Source organism: Cygnus atratus, chromosome Z (assembly GCF_013377495.2).
Source record: "Cygnus atratus isolate AKBS03 ecotype Queensland, Australia chromosome Z, CAtr_DNAZoo_HiC_assembly, whole genome shotgun sequence".
NCBI lineage: Eukaryota > Metazoa > Chordata > Aves > Anseriformes > Anatidae > Cygnus > Cygnus atratus.
In genome coordinates, this window is record NC_066396.1 from 13,651,304 (window position 1) to 13,665,628 (window position 14,325).

Here is a 14,325-nt window from a genome sequence, read left to right on the forward strand (position 1 = left end):
TGAGGCTGACCAGAGGTCTAAAGCCATAGTTGTACCAGCCTAAAAGTCATCAAAGATACTGAATCCAGGAACTGTTAAAAGCAGTAACACCAAAACAACTTTTTTGCCAGTATATGTGTCTTCTCCCCATGGTGGGAAATGCACCAGTATAACTGCCATAAATAAACCCTGACAGTCCAGAAGTTGGGGTAGCCTGACACCAGTTCTCTCTTTGACTGCAGATGATTGCAGTAAGAGATGCATTAGGACAATGCATTGAAACAGTTGTTAAGCAGATCATGTAGATATGTTAAACCATGGGGATATATTAGGTGGTAGCAATCACATCTGCAAGAGAGTAAAATCAAGAGGCTCAATGACAGAGAAACGGTACTTGAACAAGGTGGAGGATTTCAAAGGATAGCAAATTTGGACATCCCATTTGTGACTCAGAAGCTGAGGATGCTCCAAAAGCCTCCCTGCTGCCTTGTGGACAAACCTCTGTCATGTACATTCTTTCTCCCATTGTTTTACAGTGCTAAAATTAGTGCAGAGAGTGACTGTGGAAAACACGTACTGAAATAAGGAGACTTGGCTGAACATGGCTTTGTTTTTCATAACTCCAGTGTTCTGCTCTTCATGAAACAAAATCAGAAAGTGTTGTCTTTACTTCAGACCTTGATAATCCTAACGGACTCTGTCTTTCTGTAGCTATTGAAGTTTTCAAGCCCTCAACATGAGGCTATGTCTTCTCTCAGGATCTTCCCATGTCTTCCTACTGCCTGCCTCCTTCCACTACACTTCTTAGCCACATCACTTTCATCCTTCCCAACTCACTCTTTGCCTTCACTGCTGCAATGTCTCTCATGGCTCCTCTCTCCTTGGTAGCACTTACCACTACCACCATAATATTCCTAGAGGGCTCTCAGGGCCACAAGAGCACCATCAGGCCTTAATTACCCTAACTAACATCCTTACACTGTTGGTTTCACTATTCTCCTCCTCAGTCAGCTTCTTTCTGCTCTCTACAGTGAAAAACAGTGGATTTTTTGGATGCTCTCTGATCAGGACTGGCATAAAAGCTATGGCTGAACTTGCAGTCTAAGTAATATATTGCAAGCCATTCTTGGACAGCCTAGATACAGAGATAACTTTAGGAGCCCAGGAGTTAAACACTACATTACAGAGACTGCATAGGCTAAAAGGCTTTGTGCAGACTCTTATCAGCACTGGTACGTGTGGACTGGGAAAAGAAAAGGAGGAAATTAATGATTGCACAATAAATCAAGAAGTGCCAGACAAGTTTTCAGGGTCATATAAAAGTCTGTGTTATAATTCTGCCCACACAAACCAGTGGAGACAGAGAATGGCTTGTTCAGTGTTTCACTCCCCACAGCCGACAGCTCCCAAAGGCAAGCTTCACTGGGGAAGAGCTGTTTGACAAAGGACTCGGGTTGACCCTGTTTCAGGACAGATTTCTGTGAAACCATCTGCAGCAGACAGACAAAAAAACGTAAGGCAAAAGACCAGGAGAAGAATGCAAAGTCAACATGCAGGTTAATTGACTGGGAGGTGGGAGGGCTTTAAGTCCCAATTTACTGAAGTCTGCGCTTAACTGGCCTTTCAAACAAACACAACAGTGCACTGCTTTTGCATTCTTATTTGCCAGTAAGCGTGACAACCAGGATGCCATGTCTCATAAGGGAGGCTGAATATATATTCTTTTCTTTATATCAAGCTGATCGCTCTCCTGCAAATTACGAGAAATGCAGTGCTTTCCTTTAAAAGCAAAAATGGAAATGGGCTTCTTGTCAGCAGAGAGACACTAGAACTCCCATTAATCTCTCTTTCTTGCCACTAAAAAGCAGAGTTCAAACATCCTGCAACCTCTACTGTTAGCTAATAACTTGGCTCTCTGTGAGCTAAAGATTAAAAAAAAAAGATTTCTTACTGGAAAATCAATGTGGCCCTTCCTCTTAATTGTAGCATCACTGCAGAGCCTATATTAAATGTAAAGGTTTGCACCATATTTTAACAGCACTCCATAAAGTAAAAAGCCCAGTATAGGCATCTGCAGCATCTACTGCTGGGTTGGTGGAAGAGATTATACTTTTTGTGTACTGCACATTCCTACACAAAAGCATCTCTACTGCTATTTGGAGTGCCTTTCTGGTTGTTGAACATTGATCATTCACAGCAAGCATTTGTCAAACCAGTCCAATGGCAGATGAAAATCCTTCAGTCCCACTGCTAAAACTGCTCCTGACTACTTCTGTATGTACTTTCTTTAGGAAAGAAAGGAAAACCATCAGGAAAACATGATGGTTAGGCTGAAAAATGCAAATCCACTCTAAGTTCGTAGGAAAACAAACTCTACCAGTTATTCTTTATAATTCATGTAGAACGTTTAGCTTTGTAAGTGTAACATAGCACTGTAAATACACAAATAATTGTTTAAGAAGTAGTCACATCAAAGGAAGATAATAGTGATACACGAGAACAATGTTCTCTGGAAATGCTGACCAATTCTTGCATTTAAAAAAAAAAAAAAGAAAGAAAGAAAGAAAAGAAGGTCAAATGCTCACAGGAAACAAGCATCAAAGTCAAGAGAAAGTGGCCTGACCAAAGCAAAGTCATCACAACCTGGAGAATCTTTACTTTTTTTTTTTTTTTAATTAATTATTCTTTAAACCCTTCTGCCAGTTCAGAACAGGCAGACTTTCTGATAGTATGATTTGAAAGTGTTTCATAATGTGTGCCACAACCCACAGGGCTTTCATTTTGTTAGCCCTCCACAAAGGAAGAATTCTAGATGACTGCCATCAGTGGGACAATACCCTTCAACTAGGAATGGTACCACAAAACTCTGTAAAACTTGAGCATCAAATCCACTGATTTGTGTATGTGGTAGTTCTTTGTTTCTGCCAGATGGGAGCAAAGTGCATTACTGAACAGCACCAGTAATCTTTCACACACACACAGCTGTATGCACTTACACACGTTCACCATAGTGTCCCCCAAGCCTTGAACTGAAGGCAAGGAACTGAAATAAATATATGCAAATAAAATTTGTGGCATTTATATACAAGTAATAACACCTTATGGCCCAGAACCCATGCAGTCCCCATGCTCCACAGGCCACCCTTTCCACCTGATGTCCCACAACTTCCCTGTTGCCTGGTCCATTAGCCAGGCGTTCTGCTTCACATCACACTGCCACTCATTGCAGGGTCTTTCAGGAGGACCAACATTTATATCTGCTCTACACTTGACCTGGATATCAGAAATGCTATTGGGACAGTGATAAATCCTTTCAATGTCCTGGATGTCATATATGTAGCTAGAGACGATGGCTTATTTAGAGGCACACCCTGGAAGTCCCAATATCAAACAGTTCCCAGATCCTCAGCTGGGAGGAACCATGGGGATGGGCTGTGCCAAAAGCTCTAAAAAGTATTCAGAGCTCATCCAGAGGGTGATAGAATAATTCTGCATCTGGAACATATTCCGTAAATACTAAGAATATAAAACTGCTTTCCTTTATTTTTAGGCTGCTCTAGTACCTTGTGTATCCTCTCTCCAGTGTACACTGATCAGCCATAAGTGACTGCATTATTGCTGGGATTACGTAAAAAGGATTATGTAAATTCTTAGCCTGTACAATGACCTCACCCTCCCTTCAAAATTATTTTTAAAGTTTCCTCCTTTTAGCTAGACTTGCCTAGAAATCAAAGTCATGCTAGTGCAAGTTGAGTTTCGAAAACCTGCCTTGTTATTAGCAGCATCTCTTTCATGCAGACAGCCGTCACCTTTAATGTAAATGTCAATGGAAGGCTCATTCCAGTGCATGGTTTACTTCTTTCTTGTACTTTTCATTTCATTTATCTGTACAAAGATCTTATTTTCCTTTATGTTTTAAGAAATAGGTGTTACCTTGTTTCTTTTGCTTCACATGGTTAAACATACATTTTTTTTTTAATAACAACAATTCTTTTTCTATCAAATTCAGTGATTTCCATATTAAAATGAGGAAAAAAAAAAGCTTTAAAATATTTGGAAATAAACGTCTCTTTTATTATGTAAAAGCACTAGAGTATCTTAAAGGTACTACAAATAATTTATAGTAAATGAGATTATTATTGCTGGGAAAAGGACTACTTAATTCAGGTTTTCTATGGGAAAAAACAAATCATAATAATCCAATAGGGATGCTCAGAAACATACAGCAAATATTAAAAGCTCTAAGGATCCAAAGCAGTAAGTGAAAAGTACATGCTGAGGCATCAATCAGGACAGCATTTACCTGTTCATCCTTTTTTTAGGGAGGTAGTCTTAGTGTTCCAAAAATGAAGACAGGAAGCCTACTTTATCACTGTGCACCTCCACAGTGACACTTTATATCAACTCATCCAAAGGAGTTCCACCAGCGTAAATGTGGAGTAGTTCAGTTTTGAGCCAAGCCTGGATATATGGAGCTGAAATAGGAAGTGTTCAGCATGGAGAGGGTATGAATTACTGTCTGGATATCCCATAAACTGATCTGTGTGGCTGCCCTCAAGAAAGCTGTCATGTCAGGGTAAATTTGGCTCAGCATACCAGTACGGCAATCAGCTAGTAATGGCTCACCTTCCAAAGATAGCACTACTACAAAATTAGCAACCCAGCTATATAGCCACATAACTGAACTGTTAAAAATACAAAATAAGCCTCGAAAATGACAGATAGATGCACAATATTTACTAGATATAGAAGTCAAGGAGTGTATTAGAGGCTGGTCTGTACTCTCTACCTTTTCTACTTTCGAAGTAAGACTTAACATTTTGTCCCATAGATGTCCTAGATGTCCTGCCAAAAGCCTCAGCTGTAACTCTTAAGTCAAAGGTGATGATGGCATTTGGAGTTTGTAAGATCAACAGTGCAACAGGATCTGTTACCTGGGTGTTGAGGACCAGTCCCTCCCCATTACAAAGTGCATTCAGTCTGAGCTCATACTTGTGCTCTCATGAGCTCTGTTCTGGCTCTCCTGGATGGTTTATGAGACACCGTGGGATTCTGAGCTATTTAATACAAAAAATTATAGATCCATCAAACCTCACACACATGAAATTCATATTTCCTTAACATTGTTCCTCCCTCTCACCTACTGAAGCACTACAAGGAAATGTTTCTGTGTTTTTAACATTCGACACACCTGTTAGTGCAAAAAAAAACGATCAAAGTGCCGGCACATGGAGGTGGAGAAGTCTGAATGAGTTCTGGATTTCATCTATCATTAACTTGCATGGTATGAATACCTACTCTAATGTTTAGATTTCCATGTAAAGTAACCCTTAGCATAACAGTTCGCACTTTGTAGAAATTTTTTGATCATCACATGCAATGTAGACTGGAACTATTTAATCTTCACAATAACTCCATCTTAAATACAACAACACTAAGAGACAGAGGGATTAAAGCTAAAAGGTATTTGCCAACTAAATAAATGCCCTTACTGACTTCAGTGGTTTGCTTGAAAGCCTCTTATGTGTTGAACAGCTAAATATCATTTGGAGACAGGTTTTTACAAAAAAAAAAAAAAAATTAACAAACACACCTGGCACTAAGAAATTCATACAAGACCCCACTGTCAGGACTGTGAGTGTAAGAAGAACAGGCCTTACCTGCCCCAACCATCTTTGCCTGGGCTATGCAGTAAGTGTACCTTCTGGATGGCTCTTAGACATATATTGTAGCCTGGTTTACAGTGCTGTCTATGGTTCCACCTCCTGTTCCTGGCTAAGCTCCCTGGATGGACCCTGCACCTGGCTGATCATTTCTACTTGCATGGGACTGTTGATAGAACCAGTTATCAGCATACTAACTCTGCCCTACCTGCTCAGCTCTGATGGGACTGTGTTCTGGTGAGGACACAATCTGCTGTGGTTGCTCTTGATTTGTCGTCTCTTATAGATTGGCACTGCTCTTGCTGTTCCCTGACACGCAAGACAGATTTTAGGGATCTTCCCTACTAGGATGAGTGCATGTAGGATCAAAACCAAAACTAGTGTTCTTTTAACAAATGCTTGCACATTTCTGTTCAATAGATTGGGCCATCTGCAATCTCAGCATCTACACTGTAAAAAGAGAGAAACTGCATGAAGTTCTCCTATAAATAATGGCATCTAAACAAAGTCAGAATCTGTCCAGAACAGAATATTATCTATGTAAATGTTTGAATGAAAAGGTAATATGTCACTGATAAATTAAAAAGTAACAGATCTCCTTTGAAGACCTATGATACGGCTTCACTTTTTGTTTTGTTTTGTTTTGTTTTTTTCAGGTAAAAAGATCTGATAAAAGCTTTGGGAACATGCAGGCCATTAATATATAATGAGAAGTTGCTCTTGGTTGATTACACATTGAGAAAAAAATCAAGATAGTAGGTAGAAAGGAGGGAAAAGAAAAACACTTATAGGAAAGCAGATAAAAAACATGATCAGCAAAAATGAAGGCAATAAGTAAATTAATGGGACCTGCACAAATGAACAAAGTCAGGACCCAATTTGGCAGGCGAAGATGGTAGTAGAGATCAATGCAATATATCAATATTTTTTGCTCTATCCATTAGGGTATGTGCAGTAATTTTACTCAAATTCAACTGATGAGGAAAAAACGTGATTAGAACATGTGGACACAGTGACTGCAAGAAATGGAAATTGTGCTGCAATTTTTAAAGGCATAAAAGATAGAAAAAGTATAATGCTCATAGAGAAAAACAGAGTTCAAACACCATTAGAAGTACATTTTCAGCTGAGGGCATGTGGGAATTCAGCTGCAGAACTTTCATTAAGTTTAATTGGTGTCATGGTGTGAAGTCCCTGTGCATCAAGTTGCTAATGTACTCCATCAAGAGTGTATTTATGCTTCTGAAGGTGCACTGAGGAAGAGAGGAAACTGTGAACTCACCATATTATGGGCTCTGAATCTCTAAAATCCTTTTTCTTGGAGGATATATTTTGTCAGTCCACTTTGACCTGCATGTTAGAAAATGACATTTGCAGCACAGAAAAATAATCAGTGTTGTTAACCATTCTGGACCAGGAAATGGGTCAGGAAGCAAATACTTCTACTTTTGTCCCTTCCTTTTTGCACTCGAGGGATTGTTTTGGCCTTTTGTCTTCATGCTTATTAAATTTATCTGTGTTCACTCAGTGAATATTCACCATATGGAATAAGAGCTCAGCTGAACAATTTTCAAAATAGGTCCCAGTTTGTCTAGCTAAGTTCAGTATGCTGACTTCTCAGCTGTGACAACCTCAGGGGCTAGTGATTTACTGGCACCAGTGGATGCCAATGGAAAAAAAGGAACCCTCCCAAGTTAGCATTCCATTTCATTCTCCACAACAAATTGATGAAGTGTTGGAAAGCACTCTGACAGGGTTGTGGATTCAGAGAAAGAGGCATCTGAAGTGATTTATAGAGGGAATATATTTAGCACCGTCAAGATTTCTCATTTTTCTCAGGTTACATGTCTATCTTTATCCTGGCTGTCTTCTATCCTTTGCAGGAATGAAGTGGCCACTGAGAAGATGAGCAAGAAAGTGTGAGTATTTGTTATACATCTGCCCAATACCCATGTCCTTTCAGCAAATATTTCATCTCCTTTTAAATATTTTATGTTTCTTTTGTGGTTTCTTTATGATCTGAATATTTCTTTTTATACACCTGAGAAATCAACTTTTATGAGATCAATTATGAAGCAAAGTATATGAATTCAATGGCAGAGGATGATATTCATGATTACATGAACTTATGTCTGCTAAGAGATAACTTTTTGATTTCCAGGAAAAACATATTCAGATCTCGGAAAGCAAGAAACTGAAAGAACCAACATCATTTCAACCCCATATAGATAGTACTTTCCAGTGGGAACAATGCCATAGTTACATGTGGTATGTCAGATAGCGTGGTGCTTGGCACAAAAAAAAAATAGCTGTGCTTGGCACAGCTTGGCTGAATTGGGACTATTAGAAGAGGTAATTTGAAAGTCCAGTGCCTGTCATGACTGCATTACTGAGGTTGTGTGGCACAGGCCCTATTCCTGAGTACCATGCTATGTGATCTTAATGGTGACTAAAAGGAAGAAGTATAGATGACAACTTTCACAGGGGAGTGGTTGCACAATTTTACCTTTCTTTTTTTTTTTTTTTATTTTTTTAAAATTATTATTATTATTTTTCCTACGGAATGTGGCAAATGTCCTGTTCAGGATGGCTGAAAGGTACAGCTCATGTCAGTGTTTTCTGAGTGTATCAGAGCTCAGGCCAAATGGAGACTTCATGATGTCTGTGTGAAGACATTGGCAATTTGATTTTGGCTAAGGTTTAACAGTTTTGAGATAAAAGATCATAAAGAAGGAGAATAAACTCGGTTTAAAATAGAGGAGCTCATACTGAGACAATATAGACACTAAGAGAGTTTATAAGTCCTCTGATTACCTTGCTGTGGATTCAGGCTTGTTCTTATTCCAGCAGTATAATGACTTTCTGATGTGCAACCAGTTCCTCATAACTCCTCAGGTTCATGTATAAACTGCTCTCTGTACTTCCTCCGAGGTCGGCTGGGGGTGTGCTTCCTCCTCTTCTCATCAGCTTCCCAGTTTCTCTGGAAACATTCATACTAACAAGCAGCTCAAGGGCAGAGGCTGTTCCCATGCCCTGGGCCAAATGGTTGTGTCCGCAATGTGCAGAGCTGGCTCTGGGTCTCCTTTGTGCTCCATGTGGTGATTATATGGCTATAAAACATTTTTTTTCATGTTTTTTTCTTTCAATTTAAGACGTCTAAGAATAGAAAAAGCGCTGTGTTCAGGGGTAGGGCCTCAGTCTATGAATGCTTGTTAGGAATAGCCTGGCACACACTGTCTTATCTTCTGACCCATACTCAGGCAGTGTTCGGAGGGTGTTAGCTGGCACAGGCCAAAACTGTACCACAGCGTGGTACCAGCCAAGCAGCAGCCCAGCACTTTGAATTCCCCTTCTAAACCCATCCCACTTTGAAACAGAAACACAGCCTTAGTGCACCTCTGTCTTCAGCTTGCCACACCCCACACTGTGAGAAGTGCTGCCTTTCACCACCTTTCCCTCCTGCTCCTGGTCAGCACATTCCAGTGCTCTTGGACAGGAGTCGTCAAAAGCAGACATCCTCTCTGCTGCCTGACCTGCTTCTTCCAGGACTATACACAAACAAGGCGAGCCTTGCAGGCTCGAGAAAGGATTTAAGAATATTACACTGAATCTGTGAGTGGCTGTTAAGAACTGTCTAGACACAAACACAGGCTGGGAAGTCATTAAGCCACCAAAGACCAACTGCCTGGACAGTACACCAGGCAGCAGGTCACATTATTGTAGCTCTTTCAAGGCTTGTTACCAGACCCTGTCAGAGACAGGATACTGAGCAAGAGGTCTTGCCTGCTTGACATGCTTGTCAGCATGACAATTCTTACGAAGCCATCAGAGTAATCACTGGATCTTCAAGGAAAGGGGAGGAGGGGAAAATACATTTTTCATATGCCTACCACTTTGTTTTGGGAACCAGAACATGGAGGAGGTGGTCTGTTTTGGGAAAACTTGGCTGCCAGTTTCACATAATGGATACAAAATTAATGTGTTTTCTTACTATCAGACACATTCTTGGGTTTTTCATGTGTTTAGAAACACTGGCTTCTTAGGAAGAAAAAGGATTTTAAATACACGAAAGTTGTAATCTTAAAGTCTCTGTTAGAATCTTATTATTTTCAGCTGTTTTGCATACAAAGGATGACTCAGTTTTAGAAAATCATCACCTTTTTACAGACAATCCTTGCCCAAAGGCAAAATACACTAAATAATTAATCTGTCATGATTTTTCACATGCATGCACTCTTGCAATTATTCCAGGTATTTACTTGGTACTGGGACAAGGCAAATAGGTGTGCATAAAATCATCTTTCAGTATTTGATAATACATGCATTTAAGTTTTTATGAAGAGATAATCTAGCTTTATTTTCACCTCAGTTATTTTTAAAAAGTCACTTTAACAACAACAACAGCAAAAAAGACATGAGATCTATCCGTAGTGATATATTTCCATCATTTTAGAATAATCTTACTGATTTGGGTTTAAAACCTGTAGCAGAACAAGTTGAGGTATTCATTTTTCACTCAGTAGCTGTACTTTAGTTGTATCACATTCAGGCTTCGGGAGTCACAAATAAAACCTGTGGGTAACATGGCACTTGAAGCTCATATCTAATATAGGAACTAAAACTAATGTACAATTGACATCACAAAGTCAGACGCTGGTCTTACTGCAAGTTGTAGATCTACTGCTATGTCTGAGAGAAGAAAGGAATGAGTCAACATTTTAGAAAACTAGCTGTTCACTGTATGACGAATGCAGACTTCACAGGTGACTTTCTGTTTGATATTGACAGATAGATGCATGCTAGGAAACACGAAGGGGAGTGTTTTCTTTAAAAACAGGGGCCAACATGTGACATAGTGGGACAGGGACTGCATGCTGTTCTAGAGTGTGCCTCTGGCAGGGATCATTTATGTCAAAGCTGCTATGGGCTACCGACATCTTCCCTCTTTCTGTCCTGGCTGCAACACCTTATTATAACCGTTATCTCACTAAGGACCACATGTAGAGGTATCAGTGATTAAGAAAGCACTGACAAGGTCAACCAGATGTATCTGGTATGTGGAGCAGGAGAGAGGCCATGATGCTAAGCTCAGCTCTGAACAAATTTATTGTATAAAAACCACATGTACTTCTCTAGTTGAAGGACAGACAGTTGTGTCCTTCATAGCAGTGGATAGCCTTGATTTTGCACAGTATAGTGCAAATGGAAGGAACCTGGGTTAGATTTTAAAAACATTTTGGTGACTTACACTCTTGATCTTTTGTATTTTACAGAAGAAGGCCATTCACTGGAGCACCTACCAAGATCCAGTTCTGCTTTCTAAGTGTCTAGCAGCAAATGTCACTATCTCTTTGGCTTACTTTCTCTCCTCTCCCTTCTCTGAGTCACACTGTTAGAGGAGATGGTTTAGGTTTTAGAATTATCAGCTGCAAAAGAAATTGCACTTAAATTTTTCCTTTAACTTCTTATCTAAAATTCTTAACAGGGTTAATATTTTGCTTAATAATAATAATAATTATTATTATTATTATCATTATAAAGCAAAACTTAGGGCCACAAATAGCGTAGGCAAGTATTTGCTAGATATTGTGTCTGTCTATCTCCAACACCTCCAGTTCCCTCATACTTGTCCCCAGATTATCTTAACCAGAGGTCTCAAAGTGTGCCAGCTATTTACTTCCCTAAGAAGGTATGCAGGAGAGAGCCAACTGATAACAGAGTGCATGCCACTTGTCGGCCCAGAACTAGAACAGCATTTCCAAATACTACATTATTAATAACTTTGGATTACCTGGCTGTTATAAGAAATGCAAAGGTCATACCACATCCAAAGCTTAATTTTCACATGACCAATAAATAACCTTCAAGATAAAAGTATCAAATTTTCTAAGAACCAGAAATCAATTACTTAATTACTGCCTCTTCTCTGTGGAATGAAGAATTAAATGAAATTTACCATAAACAAGGCAACTGGCAATATTAAGTTGTTACAATAACATCATTGCACACCTTCACTTTTTTTTTTTTTTTTTCCCCAAATGTTAACCATTCAAGGAATGTTGCTTTGTTAATCTGGTTTGCTTCCAGTTTTGGCAAAAAAACAAACCAAACCAACCAAACAAACAATCCATTCCTGAGAAAAATAAGGAGAAAATAGATTACATTACATTTATTAATCAGTTTCAAAGGATTTCCTTGTCAAGTACTTCAACATTTAAAACTTTTAAACTTTTGTTGCTGATCCCTCCTTCCCAGCCTGCTATTTTGTTTTTTTTTAATTGTCTTTTGCATCTCATCATGAGCTTCTTAATCATCTTCTCAATACATTCAAGTAGGATGTGGTACAGTGAGGCCACACACCTCCTATTGGGACTTTGCACAGACTTCTGATAGCACTCACAGCTGAAGCTGCAGTCTTGACAATGCCAAGTACCTCTTGACCTCTGATGTACCTGGATGCATACACCATTTGTGTAAAAGTCCTTAGCTGCTCTCAGGTGGAATACCTGATCAAAGAACCTAGTGCTTTTTTAGCATTTCTCCCTGGCATCTTCCCAGCTCTCTGAGAAGAGAGTCAACCTTACTATTGTGGTTTGTCAAGTTTAACGGTTTTTCCTGCAATGCTTGTCCTTTTCCATATTAGTGCACTAATATTTCTCATTATGGATAAACATTAGTGTTCATCACTGCTGTATGGTTAGGTAGTTCTAGTTATGCCTGCAATGAGTTTAAAGGTGTTGAAGTGGGGAAAGAGAAGCACACACACAGTTCTGAGATGAAGCATTGGTCGTGCTGTGTGGTTTGGGGGTGGAGTATTGGATTTAGCCCTTTGGCAGCTCTAACAGAACAAACAGTAGAAAATATGTGCACAGAGCAGAACCAGGACCAAGACATGTGGGAGCTTTATGTTGTTTCAAATACCATTTTCTGATTCATGTATTTTAGGTTTGGCTATCTCTGCATTCAGAAAATGGGAAAATTCTTCTGTCTTCAGCAGTAGAAGACTTTGAGATCACTGGAAAAGCAGGTGGATAGAAGATATTTCCATTTCTGTGGCACTGGTGAGATCCTACTTGTGTATTTCTGTGCACATGTCTAGTATGAAACTAAAACAAAAAGCCAAGAAACATTGCTCTGAGAAAATCAGTTTCTTTTCCTTACCACTCAGCTGCACTGAAACTTTTACTAGTGGGAAGCCAGACCAAAGGAAAGGAAACGTGTCATTACACATTAAAACAGTGTTTGCTTTCAGTGGCTGGAACAAGTCTTTCCCAGGAGACCTTACCACAAGATTTCTTTCTTCTCTCTTCCCTTTTACTCATGACTTTCACTTGACTTTGTCTTGGAATTTCTAAGCAAATTATTATTTTCAGGTTTCCAAAAGGAACATTTTTCCAAAGGTGAAGTTACTAGAACCCTCAGGATCAGTTCTTTGCCAGTTCAGATGCAGAACAAACTTGGATAAAGCTCTAGATATCCTACAGAAAAAAAGCAGAAAAAAAAATGTTCTGATATTGTGACTACACCATACTAAGCATAATTAATAATATATTGTAGTGTTTCTGTACAACAGAAATTATGTACCCTTTTATGGAATCTTATAATCATAAAACATCTTGAGTTGGAAGGGACCCACAAGGATCATAGAGTCCAACTCCTGGCTCCACACAGGACCACCCAAAAAACAGACCATGTGTCTGAGAGTGTTGCCCAAATGATTCTTGAACAATGGCAGCTTGGTGCCGTGACCACTGCCCTGGGGGGCCTGTCCCAGTGCCCGACCACTGTCTCTGTGCAGAACCTTTCCCTAAGACCAAGCCCGACCCTCCCCTGTCCCAGCTCCATGCCGTTCCCTCGGGTCCTGTCGCTGTCCCCAGAGAGCAGAGCTCAGCGCCTGCCCCTCCGCTCCCCTCGTGAGGGAGCTGCAGGCCGCCATGAGGCCTCCCCTCAGCCTGCTCTGCTCTGGGCTAAACAAACCCAGCGGCCTCAACCACTCCTCACATGTCTTGCCCTCTACACGCTTCACCATCTCTGTATCCCTCCTTTGGACATTCTCTAACAGTTTTATGTCCTTCCTATACTGTGACACCCAAACCACACACAGTACTGGAGGTGAGGCTGCACCAGCACAGAGCAGAGCAGGACAATCCCTTCCCTTGGCCAGCTAGCAATGCAGTGCCTGATGCACCGCAGGGTGCGGTTGGCCGTCCTGGCTGCCAGGGCACACTGCTGGCTCATGTTCAACTTGCTGTTGACTAGAAGCCCCAGATCCCTTTCCAAGGGGCTGATCTCCACCCTCTTGCCCCCCGGTCTGTATTTACAGCCTGGGTTGCCCCCTTCCCAGATGCAGAATCCAGCACTGGCTCTTGTTAAACTTCATATTGGTGGTGGTTGCCCAGCTCTGATTTGTCAAGATCTCTCTGCAAGGCCTCTCTACCCACAAGGGACTCAACAGCTCCTCCTAATTTAATGTCATCCACAAACTTACTTAGTATGCATTCAAGTATGCATACAGATCTTTTATGAAAACATTGCAGAGAACTGACCCTAAAATGGAGCCCTGTGAAACCCCACTAGTGACTGGCCACCAGCCTGATGCAACCCCATTTACCAGAATCCTTTAAGCCTGACCCATCAGCCAATTGTTTACCTATCTCATTATGTATTTATTTAGCTGTATGCT

General features: G+C 40.3%; 1 protein-coding gene across 12 annotated transcripts in view; it reads right to left on the minus strand.

The window, feature by feature from the left end:
* LOC118256623 (uncharacterized) overlaps nt 1-14,325 on the minus strand; it is a 56,220-nt gene that overhangs the window by 13,905 nt on the left and 27,990 nt on the right. For 6 of the 12 annotated variants that reach the window (XR_007709281.1, XR_004781269.2, XR_007709285.1 and 3 more), the window contains one exon: nt 11,797-13,120. The exons of 5 other annotated variants lie outside the window; for them this stretch is intronic. Coding sequence is in view for 1 of the 7 variants with exons in the window: in XM_050716311.1 (XP_050572268.1) it covers nt 13,012-13,120 (109 nt within the window). In the remaining 6 variants the exon portion in view is untranslated. Of the gene's footprint in view, nt 1-8,391; nt 8,753-11,796; nt 13,121-14,325 lie in introns of those variants that run through there. One more of the 12 variants, XR_007709275.1, reaches the window with a different exon arrangement.